The 19,103-nt window shown below is 42.3% G+C and overlaps 2 protein-coding genes across 11 annotated transcripts in view; both read right to left on the bottom strand.

The window, feature by feature from the left end:
* Window positions 1–761: 761 nt before the first annotated feature.
* Window positions 762–5,296, bottom strand: LOC308091266 (E3 ubiquitin/ISG15 ligase TRIM25-like; the record flags this gene model as incomplete). The annotated part of the gene is made up of 1 exon (XM_080436741.1): window positions 762–5,296. The coding sequence occupies one exon, from the start codon at window positions 5,294–5,296 to the stop codon at window positions 3,686–3,688; it is 1,611 nt and encodes a 536-aa protein (XP_080292867.1). The 3' UTR covers window positions 762–3,685.
* Window positions 5,297–13,299: 8,003 nt separating this feature from the next.
* Window positions 13,300–19,103, bottom strand: part of plekha7a (pleckstrin homology domain containing, family A member 7a) — a 176,388-nt gene continuing 170,584 nt past the window's right edge. For 9 of the 10 annotated variants that reach the window (XM_080436725.1, XM_080436733.1, XM_080436729.1 and 6 more), the window contains 5 exons: window positions 16,652–16,852; window positions 16,144–16,277; window positions 15,571–15,716; window positions 15,240–15,275; window positions 13,300–13,597 (listed from right to left, as the gene is read on the bottom strand). In XM_080436725.1, coding sequence (XP_080292851.1) covers window positions 15,250–15,275; window positions 15,571–15,716; window positions 16,144–16,277; window positions 16,652–16,852 — 507 coding nt within the window. In that variant the 3' untranslated portion in view covers window positions 13,300–13,597; window positions 15,240–15,249. The remainder of the gene's footprint in view (window positions 13,598–15,239; window positions 15,276–15,570; window positions 15,717–16,143; window positions 16,278–16,651; window positions 16,853–19,103) is intronic. The other variant, XM_080436728.1, reaches the window with a different exon arrangement.

The following is a 19,103-nucleotide window of genomic DNA, read 5'->3' as shown; positions in this document are numbered from 1 at the left end:
GCCTCTGAGTACTTGGGGGGGGTTGAGCTAATTGTATTACTTTTTTTTATAGATTTATTTTGGGACTTTGATACCTTTGTCAATAGTACCTGTGGAGAGTCTTGGAATGACATGCTGCAAATCCACATGTGGATCTCTACTCAGACTTCATGTGACCAGATGTCAGTCATCTATGATGTATCTATGACGTATGACTTCAAATTTGGGGAAATGTACCTCTTTTATAAAATTAAAGTGAAATATTTCAAAAAGTATGAAACATTATGTGTAAAGAAATTAGTTGAGATACTTCTGTGATTAAGCTCCGGGCAATCACACAGACTGACCCTCTTAAAGACAGTTTAGACTCCATGCCTTATTTCTATTTTAATTATCTAGAGAATGTTACAGGAGTGGATACGGTGTGTGATATGACATGTAAGCTGATAAGTAAATAAAGGAAATGTTCACACACAGTATGATGCTGACTGCTTTGTTTTGTATGTTTCGACCCGGACAGGCTTCATCGGTTTACAGCAGTGGGTCAGGACCTAATTGTCGGGTTGCGGAACCATTTTAATGGTTCGTGAGTACATTTTTATTTAACATTTTTAAAATGATTTTATCATTTACATTACATTACATTACAGTCATTTAGCAGACGCTTTTATCCAAAGCGACTTACAATAAGTGCATTCAACATAGGTAGGGAACGAAACTACTAATCACCAGAAGTCTTAAAGGGATATTTCACTTTCAAAAAAACGTTTGGTCATTTTATCGTCTACTCAGGCTTTTGTGAGCCCCGCCCCCAGACCGTTTTTAAGTTGCTTGATTCAGTATTTAGATATTTGATATTCATTTGATCAGACACGCCCCCTTCCTATACAAACCCATTATAACTTCAAACTCCATTTTTAACATGTTAGATTCATCGAAAACAACCGTCCTTGGTTCTGGTGACTCACCCTGCCCTCCTAATACGCGAGGGGGCCGTGTTTTTTCGACAACTTTTTTCATTTATTTTTAATATTTTCTTTTGATTTTATTTTAATTAAATACAATAAAAAAATTAAATTAAATAAATGAAAAAAGTAATATGACTGAAATATCCCTTTTAAGTGCATTTCCTGCAAAAACAAGCAACCAAGAGTATACCTACCGCTAAGGTAAAAGTGCAATATATCAGCTACCTACTTTCTTTAACAGATGAGACAAAATAGCTAAATCAAATGAGCACGAGCTAAAACAAATAAGTGTATCAACTAAACAAGATCCAATAAAACAATACAAAACTAAAACAAGAGTTTGTACAATTGTTAAAATAATAACAATATATTTTTCAGGAAAATAACTAAATCTTTCCAAAGATTATTCCTGAATAAAAAATTTAAGTTCCATAAATTCAAAAAGAAAAAGATCTACACGCTCGCAACTGTCTCTTTTGGGTCTCAAGCTACAAAGTTTGGGAACCACTGGGTTGCAGAATAGGATCTATGAAACCCTTATATAGACCAACCAGTCAGTGAAAGGATCCCACTCCCCTCTGGTCTAAAGGGTAGATTACTTTTTTTAAAGAGTCATAATTCTTCAAATCACATTTTGTTCAAGTAAAAGATTACTTGTAGTCAGTGGTGGAAAGTAACTAAGTACATTTACTCAAGTACTGTACTTAAGTACAATTTTGAGGTAATTTTACTCCACTACAATTATTTGAAAACTTTAGTTACTTTCCAGATTATTACATTATAAAACCACTTTAGCCCTATTTTATACATAGGCTATTTGAAAATAGCCGATCTACAAGCTCACTACGTGTACTTTTACTTTTGGTACTCTAAGTACATTTTGATACCAATACTTTTGTACTTTTACTCAAGTAATTTTTTAATTCCGGACTTTTACTTGTAACGGAGTACTTCTACAGTACATTGCAGTATTGATACTTTTACTTAAGTAAAACATTCGATTACTTTTCCCACCACTGCTTGTAGTACATTTCATAGATTTAGAACAGCCTTGATAGCAGTGTCTATATCACCTCTATACCATCAATTTCGTTCTCCTTTTTTTTTTCACCCGCTATGCCAATTGATTCCTCCCCACACATTCCTGAGTGTTGTCACTGCTGTTGTATCGTACTGACTCACCTACCAGTGAGGAGCCCCTACCAGGAAGACGTCGAACCCGTCCTACTCCTTCCTCCCATCACTCCCTGCTGACAGGTGACGCCCCCAGCCGTGTAGGATTACATGCAGTGACAATTATCACCCTCGTCGCCTGGCTTCCCTCCCCCGAACACAGGCCAATTGTGTTTGTGTGTAGACGCTTGTCAAAGCCGGATGCACCACAGAGGCTATTTTCAAACATTTTAGTACTTCTACTTTTGGTACTTTAAGTACATTTTGATATCAATACTTTTGTACTTTTGTGTGTAGGTGACATTAGAGGAGGTGATGACGTCCACAGCGTACCTGGATCTGTCTCTGAGCCTGCTCTGCTGCACACCTCATGTCCTTCATCCTCATGCACACGCACGACAACGTGCACATCCTGGACACGCTGGTCAGCAGGGTCAACACACCCTTCCAGGTGACACATGCACGCATACGCACACACACACACACACACACACACACACACACACACAGCTACAGAGCTGGATGACACCATAGCCAAGACATGACACTTACTATAATGGCGATAAGTGGCTTTATACAATATATTTTTGTTGCCAGACCCAAGGGGTCGGCCTACATGAGGCTTTGTCCCTATTTCGTCCATACATGGGCATAAAGAGGGTTCAAGTTTCTTCCCCCATAGTGATGGAGCTCACTTTTTTTTTTAAATGATTTTTTTGAAGTGCATAATCCTATTTATAGGTTATTAATGTCATCATGTGTCTCGCTAGCCAATCACAGTGCTGAATAGAGTCAGCCAATTATGTCCCCCTTTCGTCCATACATGGGCATAAAAGGAAAAGGAATTTATTCTGGGTCTGGCAGAACCAGGTCTCCTGGTCTTTTTGCCGGACCCAGGGGGTCTGGCTTACATGAGGCTTTGTACCTATTTTCTCCATACATGGGCATGGTCACTTTGTCCTTAGGCCCCAGCCATAAAAGTCTGTCCCCCTTTCGTCCATACATGGGCATGTTTTGTACCTGTTTTCTCCATACATGGGCAAAAAAACAGGTTTTGGTCACTTTGTCCTTAGGCCCCAGCCATAAAAGTCTGTCCCCCTTCCTTTCGTCCATACATGGACATAGACACAGGCTGACACGTCATGTGAAGTCTGGGTCTGGCAGAACCAGGTCTCCTGGTCTTGTTTTTGCCAGACCCAAGGGGTCGGGCTTACATGAGGCTTTGTACCTGTTTCGTCCATACATGGGCATGGTCACTTTGTCCTCCGGCCCCAGCCAAAAAAAAGTCTGTCACTTTGTCCTCCGGCCCCAGCCAAAAAAAAGTCTGTCCCCCTTTCGTCCCCTTTCGTCACGAACTATTCATGACATCATTATTATGTCACAAGTATGTAATTAAGTAAAGCTCATCAGCTCATCAGCTTCATTCTGGGTCTGGCAGAACCAGGTCTCCTGGTCTTGTTTTACATCAACAGAACAGTTACATTTTTGGACGCTGAGAATGTTGATGAATTGAATTATTATATATAGTTATTGTGGAGTCATGAGAGGAAAACTCAAAGTCTGATCTAATTGAGGTCACACAACTCAGCAGTGGATCCAATAAACTGAAGAATAAATCCAGCATAGAGGGGTCGGGTGAATGTGGTGTGGACTCTGTGGAGGAGAGTCATGGTGTCAGAGACTCTGTAGAAGGACAGAGTACCTGCACTGTGATCCAGATACACTCCTACTCTGGAGAACACAGGACCTGGGATGTTAGTATTAAAGCCTCTGTGTCTGAAAGCATAACATTTGTTATATGTCGCACACCTCAAAGACCAAGATTTATCATTGAATCCAAATCCACTTTCGTTATTACACCCTGTCCTGCTGATATCCTTATATGAGACTGCTATATCAACAATGTCTCCACTCCACTCTACCTCCCAGTAACAGCGTCCAGTCAGACCCTCTCTACTCAGAACCTGCCAGCATTGAGTGAATCTCTTTGAGTGATGAGGATATGATAGTGGTTCTCTTGTTACTTTTCTGTTCCCTTTAGACAGAGACAGGTGTTGATGTGCTGTGTTTGGATCCAGTGTGATCGGGCATGAATATTGTAAGAACTCAGCTCTGGTCTTGGGTTTTGCTGGTGTTGACAGTGAAACATCCACTCTATTCACTGTCTCTGAGACGTTTGTCCCTTCCTCTTTAAGAATGTCCTCCAGTGTGTCCCTCATCTTTGACACAGCCACGGTCACATCTTCAAAGTATCTCAGAGGACGGAAATTGCTGCTGACTGGGTGTGTAGATTCACTGATCCTTGAGAGGGAGGTGTAACTGTGTAGAAAATGGATGTGATCCTCTGTGTGTGAGATCTGCTCCAGCTCAGCATGTCTCCTCCTCAGTTCAGTAACCTCCTGCTCCACACGCTTCCTCAGTTTTTCAGCACGACTCACTTCACGTTTCTGCTGGTCTCTGATCAGCTTCACTGCTCTATCGGCAGAGTGATTGATGGACTTCACCTCCTGGTGAAGCACATTCACGTCTTTCTCTCTCTCCTGGATTCTCTGCTTTATGTTCTGCTGACTCGTATCAAGCTCTTTCTGTCTCTCAGTCCTTTCTGCTGCAGCTGAGACAATATTGTGACCTTTGTGTTCTTCCACGGAGCACAGAGAACAGATGCACTGCTGATCGGTACGACAGAAAAGCTTCCTCACCTTGTCGTGACGAGAGCAGATGTTCTCCTGAAGCTGGCTGGAGGCTTTGACCAGCTTGTGTTTCTTAAAGGCAGGAGATTGATAGTGAGGCTGGAGGTGAGTGTCACAGTAAGAGACCAGACACTGAAGACAAGTCTTCACAGCTTTCAGTTTTCTCCCAGTGCAGGAATCACAGGCCACATCTCCAGGTCCAGCATAGCAGTGATCAGGAGGAACATCTTGGAGTCCTGTCTTCTTCAGTATATCCATCATGTCAGCCAACATGTTGTTTTTCTTCAGAACAGGTCTTGGGATGAACGTGTGTCTGCACTGTGGACAGCTGAATGTCCCTCTTTGATCATCCTGACTCCAGTATCCCTCAATACACCTACTGCAGTAGTTGTGTCCACAGGGAACAGTCACTGGATCCTTCAGTAGATCCAGACAGATAGAACAGCAGAACTGATCCCGATCCAGTTGAACTGCTTGGTGTGCCATGTTACAGCCGACTGATGAACAGACTGAGTTTACTTTGGTTTTACCTTCCCAGAAATCACATGACATCTGCCTACGTATCTACACACCTACCTAACCGGTTGTGTGTGTGTGTGTGTGTGTGTGTGTGTGTGTGTGTGTGTGTGTGTGTGTGTGTGTGTGTGTGTGTGTGTGTGTGTGTGTGTGTGTGTGTGTGTGTGTGTGTGTGTGTGTGTGTGTGTGTGTGTGTGTGTGTGTGTGTGTGTGTGTGTGTGTGTGTTTCCTCTTGTGTTGAATTAGCCGTGAAAACCTGTCAGACAAGAGACTCTCTGAAACACTCTTTTCAGAGAGAGGGGGGAGAGAGACAGAGAGAGGAAAGACAGAGAGCCAGAACGATCCATCCGTCCGTCTCTTTCTGGCTCTCTGTCTTTCCTCTCTCCCCCCTCTCCCCCCCCCCCTCTCTCTCTTTCTCACTTTCTCTCCCTCTCTCTCTCTCTCTCTCTCTCTCTCTCTCTCTCTCTCTCTCTCTCTCTCTCTCTCTCTCTCTCTCTCTCTCTCTCTCTGTCTCTGGCTGAGTTCCAAAAATGTCCGCCCTTACAGACTTAAAAGCTTGCTCACTTGAGGTATGTGAGAGCTTAGGGACTTCCCTGCTGTCAGATCATGAAGTCAGTGAGGGCTCTTTCTGTAAGTCACAACACATCTCAATGTGACACGTTGTCTACTTCAAACTCCATTGTAACCATGTTAGACTCATTGAAAACCCACATACTTGGTTCCGGTGACTGATATTGTCCTTCTAATGTTTTCAATTACTTTTTTCATCTATATTCTCTTATTTATTTTCTTTCTTTCTTCATTATTTTAACTCAGCCCCATCAAGTATGGAGTTTGAAGTTACAATGGGTTCATATAAGAAGGGGGCGTGTCTGATCAAATTAATTATCAAATATCTAAATATTGAATCAAACAAACTTTAAAGCTGTCTGGGCTCAAACACAAAAGCCAGGGTAGACGTTAAAATGACTCCAGAAGTGTTTGTTGCCAGACCCAGGGGGTCAGGCCTACATGTGGCTTTGTCGGTCCCCCTCTCCAAACGGTTTCGACCATACATGGGTATAAAAGAGGTCTGTCTTCTGTCCTCTTTTTGATTGGCCAAGCTTAGCGTGACGTAGTGCTCTGATCTTTCAACCACTAGGGTCTGGCAGTACCAGGTCTCCTGGTTCCCTTGTTACTGTATGGTCAGTGGTGGAAATAACAGCCTGGGTGTTGGGTTCTAATCTTGCATGTCTCTTGTCCAGGGCGTGTCTCCTGTGGTCGGCTCCGTATGATGGCGTCTCCCCACCGTCTCAAAACGAGGAAGAGGAAGATGACGAGGAAGAAGAGAAGCGTGAAAACGATGGAGAGAAACGAGAGAGTGATGGAGAGGAGAGGAGAAGAAAACCACAAACCCCTCCCTCCACCCCCTCCTCCCTCCACCCCCTCCTCCCTCTGCTCAGACTCCGTCGCCAGGGACAACCACCGCCTGGGGAGGTCTGGCTCCGCCCTGGAGGAGGAGCTAGAGTGGGACGAAATGGCCGTCGACGACGAAAACACCCTGATGAACGGCGTCGACTCGCCGCCCGTTGCCGGGACGACGGCGGGAGCCGGCGACGGCGGTGACAACTTCCTGTCCCAGTAACGGGCGCTCATGATGTCGCTGGAGGCGGAGCCGGAAGGCGATGACATCACCGACGGCATGGCGTCTTTCCGCGGGCGAGTGCGAGCGCTGATAGAGAAAGAGGAAGAGGAGGGGCTAGAGCAGGAAGTGGACTTTGACGGATGGGAACGGGAGGAGGGAAGAGGAGGAGAAGAGGGAGAGAGAGGAGCAGAAGAGAGGAAGAGAGAGAGGAAGGTCGGAGTTCCATTTACAGGTTGGTTGTGTTTAGCACACACACACACACACCCACCCACACACACACACACACACACACACACACACACACACACACACGTTAAAACAACAGGACATGGTTTGCTTAGTCCTTGTAGTCAAACAGAGCTATAAGGGAACTGGGCCATGTTCCTAGAAGGGCCTGGTCTGGTCTGGGGGTGAACGGGGGCCATTTTGCAAAGCATTACGTTTGATTACTTAATTAATGTCTTATGTTTATGAGGTGCTTTAAAGACTAAAGCACAAGCTACTGTACCACAAGACCAGGAGACCTGGTTCTGCCAGACCCAGAATAAATTCCCAGTACGCAACACACCTACAAACCACTTTATAAGTGAAAAGCATATATCATTTTAGGCATTTGGTGTGGAGCATTTTATGTATTTCTGGATATTAGAAATTGAAGGTTAGTCATTGATCTAATTGTAAGCTTTGTGTCTTACAGTAGTCCCCTATGCCTATTTACTCATGCCAGTGCCTGAGCTTAATCTGAATGGCCGGACTTCACATGTCGTGTCAGCCTGTGTCTATGCCCATGTATGGACGAAAGGGGGACAGACTTTTATAACCCGGACTTCACATGACGTGTCAGCCTGTGTATGCCCATGTATGGACGAAAGGGGGACAGACTTTTATGGCTGGGGCCTAAGGACAAAGGGGGCATGCCCATGTATGGAGAAAACAGGTACAAAACATGCCCATGTATGGACGGAAGGGGGACAGACTTTTATGGCTGGGGCCTAAGGACAAAGGGTACAAAGCCTCATGTAGGCCGACCCCTTGGGTCTGGCAAAAAGTAAGATAACAAATGTTTATGTGGTTATTGTCAGACCCAAGGGGTCGGGCTTACATGAGGCTTTGTACCTGTTTCGTCCATTCATGGGCATGGGCCATTTGTCCTCCGGCCCCAGCCAAAAAAGTATTTCCCCCTTTCGTCCATACATGGGCATACACAGGCTGACACGTCATGTGAAGTCCGGCTTAGCCGTGACGTAGTTCATGTTTTGTACCTGTTTTTGCCAGACCCAAGGGGTCGGGCTTACATGAGGCTTTGTACCTGTTTCGTCCATACATGGGCATGGTCACTTTGTCCTCCGGCCCCAGCCAAAAAAGTCTGTCCCCCTTTCGTCCATACATGGGCATAGACACAGGCTGACACGTCATGTGAAGTCCGGTGACGTAGTGCTCTGATCTTATAAAGTACTTATTCTGGGTCTGGCAGAACCAGGTCTCCTGGTCTTGTTAGTTTCTGGGAAGGGGTATTTGTTTACAGAATAGAGCACAGTTGTTACAGATGAGACAAATACATTTTCCATTCAACATGATTGTAAAGAACATTCAGGGCATATTTGCCAGTATTAGCCATAGATGGATAACACCGCAAGGTGGATCATGGCAGGATGCCCAGAAACCTATAGGGGATGAATGACCCCTTCAGTCCCGACCTCTAGTGACCTATGCGATCCTAACCTTCCCATAGATGGAGATAACCAACCTCCCCAAGTATGACATCATAGAATCTCCTAGACGGCTATACATGTATAGCTCTGACCTCAGAGACCCCCCTCCCGGAACTCCATGTATGGAGATAGCCGAAACGTCTAGGGCTGAAATGGATTTATTTTAGAATGGGCCTCAGGTCTAAAACTTAGTACCATGATCTATGGAGTCGACTACCCCTCTAGACCAGTGGTTCTCAGACGTTTTCATTTCAAAGACCCCCATAATTCTGAGAGTGTACAAATGGAACCAAATGGTCCATTTTGTTGTATTTGTACGCTTCAAGAGTTACAAACATGTAAGAGTCCATTTTAATTGTAGCCCCCTCAAGGAACCCTGAGGGTCCCTGGACCCCACTTTGAGAACCCCTGCTAGTTAACTTAAAATACATTTTCATTTAACTATGTTGAAGAACGTTAGCTTTTCAACTTTTAATAATTCTCTCTCTCTCTCTCTCTCTCTCTCTCTCTCTCTCTCTCTCTCTCTCTCTCTCTCTCTCTCTCTCTCTCTCTCTCTCTCTCTCTCTCTCTCTCTCTCTCTCTCTCTCTCTCAGAGCTGCTCCAGGTGATGACTTCACAGCGGAGCCTGGCATACCGTCACATGGTTCTAGAACGGCGGATGGCTCCATCTTGCCCACGCGTCAGGGGTGGGCAGGGGGGCGTGTCAAATGCGACGCGTTGTGAGCTTGGAGATCAGCTATTTCCGACAAAGAGATTTGGTGTAAAAGGAAACGAGAGCAGACAAGTACAGTTGCAACTCAGGTCCGTTTCACTGTGTATATCGAGGGTTTAAGTGGTCCTGGTAGGATAGAGGTCCTGGTAGGATATAAAGCCAGCAGTACATGAGGTCCTGGTAGGATATAAAGCCAGCCGTACTAGAGGTACTGTGGCAAAGAAACATTGCCAGGATAGATAAACTAGCTGTCTTGGGAATTGAACTCGTGAGATTTCTGTTCTGGGCTGTCACCATAGAATCATTATCTAGCCATCAGCCCACAGTGGCCTTGTAAGCCATTTGTATTAATGTGTTGTATTTTATAATGCAGTACCATTCATACATACCATAATGTCTCTATCGGGCAGAAACCAGCTATCTAATTTTTTCTACTTTTTTTTTTTTTTCATAAATCAGTGCTATTGAACACCCTTTATGTCTGTGTGTGGGTTTTACAAATATTGAACCAATGAAAAGTATTAAAAAGTGCTTAAAGACTAAACCTCCATTGTATCCTCAAACTGTCGGTCAAACCACCTATCTGCTGTTTTTTCCATCATTGATTAGAATGACAAAGTCAGATGGAAAAACATGAATGGTCAAAAACCTCCTAACTCCACTTGAAGGACACATTCAAGTATCTGACAATGCATAAAGTCACCACCAACTTTAATGAGGCAGTATTGTGTTGTTCTTAAAAGGTTTTTTTCCCCCCTGACAATACACAGTAGGCCTACTCCTGTCAGGACTTGACCGTGACAAACATATCTCCCTGTGTGATTATGAATATGTAGGGGAAGAAAACTGATTATTTGTATTGATAATTTACAATTTGTATATAAATGCAATGAGATTATTCTAATGATGCTTAATCTCTAAATATATAATTTTTTGACAGTGTGAATACCAGACTGGTACATTTTTGTATTTAACTGAATAAATTGTACAGTTTGATTACAAATCATATTTATAGCCTTATACGGTTTCCATACTGTTAGCTGATACATAAAGATGTTCCCTTAATTGTGTCTTGTGTCTCTTTGTGATTACAGTTGGTTGATGACCCATAATTATTGTATTTTGTTGTCATGTTTAATTCTTGGTTATTACTCCATCAATCGTTCTGTTTTTGTTGCGTAATCATTTTTAAATAACGGTCACCTTATTTTAACTGAAGTGTTTGTTGTTCCCTTCAGATTGTTGTGTTGACATCCGTCACATGTTAAATAAACAGCTTTTAAAAGGACGTTTCGTGCAGGTGTGTTTGGGGTGTGTTTGATTGAGTGTTTAACCCTCTTTTTGGACAGACTGACTAAAAAGACTAAGAACTCCTGTTTGGACGCCATCTAATGTCCATCAGCAGACACTATCTGCCTGAGGATATGGGTGTAGAATGTATTTCAGATTTTAAATCATTTTTACACTAGGTTAGGGGTCTTCAACAGGCCTTTTAGTCAAATGTATTTACATCAGTGTGTTTATGTAGTTTATCAATGTTTAATAATAATAATAACAGCTAATGTCCTTTATTTTATTTTAGCCTGCTTTACATTCTGTTCTTTATGGTAGTTAATAGAAATCATATTGATTTAGAGGGAGGGGAAGCATAAATTCTTAATTCATTTTCAGTAATCCCATCACGTCTTTTAGCGATGAGGTCTACCTCTTCTTGGACGTTGTATGGACGTAGTACATACATACGGACGTCTTTTTTATGGTGTTTTTGCAACGCAGCTGACTTTAATTAGGTCTGACTGGTCTGACTGGACGGCGTATGCACGGCATATGGGCGTAACGTTGTATCTACAGTTTTTGATGTGTTTTTGCAACTAGTGAGGTCCGACTCGACCGCCGAAGTCTGACGTCATTTACACATCATTTGTTTGTCTACCTGGTTCGCAGTTTTCCACCCCCGTTCTGAATCCCATAGACGTATTTAATATCGCGTCAAATAAGAACTGTGTTCCAAAAATAATCAAATGACCCCGGCGTGTTGACTCTTATGGATATGAAGCATCAACTGACGGTGAGAAAACGCTAATGTTACTTCCGCCGAATTAGTTACATTTTCGCCAGAAACAGACTGTATCAAATATAAGTGACTGACTATCATAAACGATACAGAACCCCCTCCCTGACAATAACGCCGACACGCGGTGTTTATTTTTGGACCACAATTCTTATATGAGACGATTCTAAGATGACCCAATGTTATTCTCCATAGAGAAATTACTTCCGCAAACCTGGGGATGAACGAGTCACGTCAGGACTTCGGTGCTCTATGTCTGTTCAATATGTCTGTTGAAAAAAGAAAAATTTATTGAAAGGAAAGAAACTGTTTAGATGGCTTTTCCCAACCTGTATGCCAGAAATAAGGTAATTACAGCCAGGTGCTGACAAAATCCACATCAATAAAAATATGCCATGAATAAATTATGTTGTCAGTGCCGTTTATAAAGCCCTGCACCCTTTTTTCAGCCAGCAGGTGTCGTGGCAACAACATGAGACCAAAATACTTAATTTATTTATATACTTAAATAAATATATTAATAATAATTATATGAATACATTTGACTAGAAAAGGCAAAAATGCAATGGCAAATGAATGGCATATTAATATAAGTACCCCCTGACCCCACTTTGAGAACCACTAGAGTATTCCATTAATTTACTATGCTTTATGATATTTCTTTGCAACAATACATAGTACGTTATTTTTTTTCTCTTATCTTCCCAAGATGAAAGATGGTGAACAAAAATATGGCATATCATATTTATGCTGTATGTAGGGGAAATGTCCCTATAGATTGGACTCATTTACTTTATTAATTGTTTTGATTTTGTAAAATGTCAGCTGACCACTAGGTATGGCTGTGTTTTTGTTTATATGGTCAGTGGTTTTCATTCAGGATTAAAATAGAATGTTAGTATTATTATTGACCTGATTCACACCAGAGGTAGCATAAGAAACCACCATAGGTCCTCTGGGTTGATTTTTTTTGTTAGTTTACAGTATATAAATAGCTCCAAGTATCCACATTACTTCCTAACACAAATATAGGTCCTAATTTCATTCAAGAAACTTAACTTCTAGTCGGTACAGATAGAATAATAATAATAATAATAAACTTTATTTGTATAGCACCTTTCATGACATGAAATGCAGCTCAAAGTGCTTTACAGAGCAAGAATACAATTACAATAGAAAGCTAGCTAGCTAGAGTTGAATACCACACAAGCATATCTTACTGTATGTCCAAGTGTGAAAGAACCAGCCAGGGAGGAAGAAATATTCTGTTAAAATCTTTTATTTTCAATAGCGTCAACATTATTTGTTTGTGCTTGAATTATTACTGTAAGTGTATTATGCATAATAACATTATGTTGACAGGGAAAATCCTTGCATTTCATGGCAGTGTTAAGCTACAAAAAACATACAATCTGGTGTATGAACATCAAACAAAAATATATTATCATAAATACAGGTTTCAAGGCTATGTATGAACATATTCATTGCTGTCCTGAAATATAATCATTGGCTTTAAATGTGTCAGTCATTAGTTCACTCACAAAAATAGCAACCATACGTGACACAGCGGCTGAAGGTAAAGGTTGTTCAGTGTTATAAATCACCCAATGTCAATGTCAACGGAAGTGCAGAAGCAGACAAACATCTGCATTCAGTTTCAACACTATGATTTACACACTTTGGTTTCATTTTACAAACAGGGTTTTGTTGTTGCTTCCTTGTTAGAGGAGCGCGTCACCCATTTTCAACCTATTCTTCATATTATTGGTCCTTACTAATGCTCCTTGCTCACTACAACTCACTCTGTGTCTTATTGGTGGGCTATGGGAAGTTCAGCATGCTGAAATAGAATAGAAATGATGCCATTGGTAGGCAGGTTTCTGAACTGTCCACAACCCTCTTCTGAGACAGAGACAGAGTTGACAGAATTGGTACCATCTTATAATTATGAGCATTAGTGAGGAGGGCTTTGTTTATATGAAGATAGGTTGAAAATGGGTGAAGTGGTCCTTTAGGTATGTCACCCCCTAGTATTAAAACAATGTTTGGTTCCTTTCTCTTTCTGTCACACAGTTATGTCGGTGTGTCCCTTCAACATCATGGTTGGCACAGTGATCCTTTTCTTTGGGTCAGCGCTCAGAGGCAGCTTTGGCTAAAAGATAAATGAAAACAAAACACATTTGGATGTTACATTTTAGTCTTATAGTGGTCAATATCAATATCACTTGAGCCATAGTGGCCTACTCTTAAAGTAATCCAAGGACCCTGGAAGTTGAATTCACATTGTCTACATCACTGGTTCTTAATGTCCAGTGGGTCCAAATGGACCCACGGGTCTGTAACGTAACGCTGAGAGTGTTCAAATGGAACCAAATAGACCTTTACATGTCCTTTTGGTTTCATTCGTACACTCTCAGAGTTAAATTAACACTGATAATTTTACAGGGTAGATTGGGGTTCCAAAGATTAAAAAAAAACACATTACGTTACATTTGTACACTCTCAGAGTTGCAGACCCTGTTTTTGGACCCCTGGTGAGGCCCGGACCAGACATGGCAGTATCATGTGACATGATTCTGACCATGATACTGACATGATACTGACCATGATACTGACCATGATACTGACACAATACTGACATGATACTGACATGATACTGACCATGATACTGACCATGATACTGACATGATACTGACCATGATACTGACCATGATACTGACCATGATACTGACATGATACTGACCATGATACTGACCATGATACTGACATGATACTGACCATGATACTGACCATGATACTGACACGACAGTGACATGATACTGACCATGACACTGACCATGATACTGACCATGACACTGACAATGATACTGACCATGATACTGACACGACAGTGACACGATACTGACACGATACTGACACGACAGTGACACGATACTGACACGACAGTGACACGATACTGACATGACAGTGACACGATACTGACACGATACTGACACGATACTGACATGACAGTGACACGATACTGACATGATACTGACACGATACTGACACGATACTGACATGACAGTGACACGATACTGACATGATACTGACCATGAAGGCCGCCAGGCTCGGGAATTTAATCTGCGACTCACTGTCAGGCTACGTTAGAGCCTATCTGTGGTATGTGCCTTAACCACTAGGCCATTGGCACCCCAATTATAAGACATTTGAAAGTCAGCTAGTCTTCCTTGGTACACTGGTATTACGGTTGTAACAGCTCCCAGGAAAGTACACTACCGAAGCTAACACCACCCTGGAAAGCAACACCACCCATGAAACAACACAACACCACCTATGGAACCAACATAATACCACTGAGGAAAACAACACAACACCACCCATGAAACAACACAACACCACCCATGAAACAACACAACACCACCCATGAAACAACTAAACACCACCCAGGAAACAACACAACACCACCCATAAAACAACACAACACCACCCAGGAAACAACACAACACCACTCAGGAAACCAGCACAACACCAAAAGAGGAGAGATATCTGCACACCAAAGAATAACCACAATTTATTCTTCTTATTCACAGCATTTCGGTGAACTTCATCATTGGATGCCTGATGAAGGTCCATTTGACCGAGCATGCTGTGAATAAGTGACTTATATGTAGTCACTTTCTTTATCCAGTAATGGTTGGAGTTACACTCCACTAATGTGTTTTCATGAACTAAGACAACACCACCCAAGGAGCTAACACCGTCCATCCACGAGGGGAAGTGGAGAGGTTTACCTGCATGTGTTCACCGTCTCCACAGCCACTCGCTTCCTGCACACATACCAGGGACAGCAACGACGACAATACATCTGTTACCAGGCTGATGTACAATAGCACTCCTACCATGTGATTCCCACATTCTGTCAAGTGATGAGTGGCCCTGCTTGTGGTGTCACATGATCATCACCATAATCTAAATTAATGAGGGCAACCAAATTGCAGCTGATGCTCACTATAAGTGTGTGTGTGTGTGTGTGTGTGTGTGTGTGTGTGTGTGTGTGTGTGTGTGTGTGTGTGTGTGTGTGTGTGTGTGTGCGTGTGCGTGTGCGTGTGCGCGGGCTCTAACCTGCCACCAGCTTGCTCTTGCGTGAGGCCTCTGAGGCCAGGGCGTGAGACACTGTCATGATTCTCTCCTGTTGTTGTACAACTGAGTCCAACTCACTGAAGTCCACAGGAACCCACTGTCCCGATGACATCTGGAAGTTCTGCGCACTGACACACGCACACACACACACACACACACACACACACACACACACACACACACACACACACACACACACACACACACACACACACACACACACACACACACAAAATGAAACCAAATATCAACTTTTAAAATTCAACAGGATTCTATTAATTCCCATTCACCTATCCATCTGTTTATCTATCTATCTGTCTGTCTGTCTGTCTGTCTGGGTTTCTTTTTTTCCTGTTTGCTTACTAAAACGACAATATGCTGCATGATGGCAAAATAAAAGCATATAATATAAATGTATTTCCCCTGTTCTCTGGAGTGCGCAGTAAAATCCTTGTGTTAATGTATCCATTTTTAACTCTTGAGAGTGTACAAATGGAACCAAATGGACTTGTGCACAGATGTAAATGTGTACACTAAATGTTTTTCTTAAAGTACCTGGATTTAGCCAGGAGGCTCCTCATGCGTTGGGCCTTGCGGGAACGCTCGTCCAACTCCTCCTGGCTCAGGGGCTCCTCGGGGTCAGATTCCACGTAGCGCTCAGGGATGGGGACCTTCCTGGGCCTTCCCAGCTGGAAGCAGTTGGACAATGCATGGTCGGAACAGGTGGCAATTAAGTGTACATTCACAACAAGGTGAATTGACCCAAACTGTGACGTGATGTGCAAATGAGCGATATAAATATAGATCACGTAAGTGTCACCATTAAGAATTTATGAAAATGGCAAAAGATATATATAAATAAAGAAATATAATTCTGGGTGTAGATACATTTCAGCCAAAATTTCAGAAAATAGCCGATTTACAAGCTCACAAAAGATTGTGGGACATTCTGCATAATGACTACTTTCTACTATTGGTACTGTAAGTACATTTTGAAACCAATACTTTTGTACTTTTACTCAAGTACATTTTGAATTCCAGAATTTTACTTTCACCTCCATACCTCTAGGCTGAAGTCCAGGTCATATTCATCTGGCTCCACGTCCACTTCTCTAAGGGGCGTGGCTGTCGCCGTCACCCACTGGTCCGATGGGATCCTCTGCCTGTCCTTCATCTGGCCCCGCCCCTCATCGCTCTGGCCCTCCGCCCCCAGGCGCTCCTCAAGCTGATAGGCTCCTCCCTCCCGCCACGGCCCATCAAAGACCTGGGGAGGTGGTCCCAGTGAGTCTGATTAGGGCAGTGATTCTCAAACTTTTTCATGTCAAGGACCCCCACACGATTTGTGTTAAAAGTGTGCTTTAATTCTTCCAAAATGTTCAAAAATGTTCAAGATTTTTCAAAACTAGCAGATTTACTGTGAGCTTGTAGATCTGCTATTTTTTGAACAGCCAAAATATAAAATATGGTTAAAGTGGTTAAAATGATTGTGATGCTATATTAAGTAATTATGCTGGGGACACCCTGGAACTCCCTCAAGGACCCCTGGGGGTCCCCAGACCCCATTTTGAGAACCACTGGCTTAGGGCACGGTCACACACGCAAATGCAGGTGAATGACCATCGCCTGCCGAGGCGAAAGTCCAATCTTGTTGTGCTGAATATAGGCGGTGACAGAATGTGACGTACGTTTGTAGTCCATTTGACTTTTTCTTATTGTTATCTTCCCCATCTTAGCTCAAAGCGAAAACTACATCCAATGACAGCCAAGTCGGTAAAACCACCATTGCTATTGGCGTAGACCTGGTCAAAGTTCACCAAAAGGAAGGAAGATGTGAAGATGCTTTGCCACTGGAAGTGAATGTTTTATTGGCTAGAATGGAAGTGAATGGGAGGCGAATATTTAATTTGTACCGTGCCCTTACACAGCTAGCCAGATGAGAATGACAAAGATTTTACTGCAACAATGTGTGTTTTCTTAATTTGAAGATTATGGGCCCTATTTTCCGTCCTGCACTATCCCTTGGCACTATCCGCTGTATACCCGTTAATTACGCACAAGGCACCTGGCGCTGTCCCCAAAAGGTATCTTAAGGCCGCACTACCCGCTATACATTACGCCGACTACGTTCTACGTTCTACGTGATACTTATGTCTATCATATATTTCATTGAAAGGCAATCTAAGGCTAGAGTTTATGAAGCAAACGTCGGGTAATGTCCGACATTATAAGCGCATCAGTGCGGCAGCAGAGTTAAACAGCGCAACACTTCTGAATTAAGTGATTGTGATTGTCATTACAATTTTACTGGAATCCACAAAAGTGTTAATTCCTTGTGTCAATAAATTGTGTTTTTATCAGCGGTTTTCAGTTAGGCTTATCAAAGACAAATAAAATGTCTTGATCTGTGTTTGCTATAACCACACCAGATTCAGTTTAATTAATCCAGAACACAAGCGATTGCTGTAATTTAAAGTTCTCTATAACCAGTGTGTGAGTGATAATTCTGTGTATCAAATATCATTTTATTCCAAGGCAACATTGCTCTTCCATGGGCAGAGAGGGAGAGAGCGTAAGATTGCACTGGGCATAACGGCCTCTCTTAAAGGCAATGGCATCTGGCACGCTGATTGGTTTTATTAATGTAACGCCCAAACCACACCTATGCATAATGTAACGGGTAGCACAGGTGATTTAGGGATGAGGCTGGTGTCGGAAGATAGCAACTTGGCCACGGGAACGCCCCTTGCGCCATGCTAAATCCCCAAATAGTGGGTAAGGCGACTTGGGCGCAAAATAGGGCTCCAAGTATACATACTGTATATGTAAAAACCTTTCTTTTTAATAAAGCATTTGCCTAGATGGACTTATTGATGCCTTGTGTGTTTTTAAACACACAAGCTGTGTATAGTTGGGGGTCTAGTTGGGGGTCTAGTACCATTGATCTGAATTTTAATCATTTAATTATTTTAATTTTAACTTTTCTTTCTTGACGTTTATGCAATGTAGCACTTTGAGATTTGTGTCAAATATAAAGTGCGTTACAAATAAAATCTATTATTATTATTATTATTATTATTATTATTATATGATTATATAATTTTATATTTATTAATAAAGAATATGATTACATATAAATACATTTTTATTTGTCCCATGCAAAAGAGAACAAAAAAACAGATGAGGGCTCTATTCTGATGTTTTGGATTCTAGTCAGGGAAATAAAATGTAGTCAAATGGGGAGGGTTCGTTGGATCTGGCCTGGTGAGCCGCTTCGGTGCCGGGCTCAAGTCTGCCCGAGTCACACCACAGTCATAATTTGACATATTTTAGTATGTTTGTATATGTCTTCTCACTGGGACAAAATACAGACATTAAAGGACTTCACCCATTTTCAACGTGTCTTCATATAATTGGTCCTCTCTAATGTTCATTATAACATGGCACCACTTTTGTCTGTGGACAGTTCAGAAACCTGTCTACCAGTGACATCATCGATGGTGAATCCAAGCTAATGG

This window comes from Gymnoscopelus braueri, assembly GCF_963280865.1.
Source record: "Gymnoscopelus braueri genome assembly, chromosome: 9".
Taxonomy (NCBI): Eukaryota; Metazoa; Chordata; class Actinopteri; order Myctophiformes; family Myctophidae; genus Gymnoscopelus; species Gymnoscopelus braueri.
The sequence above is the reverse complement of the archived record's forward strand: the minus strand, read 5'-3'. Positions and strand labels throughout refer to the sequence as shown.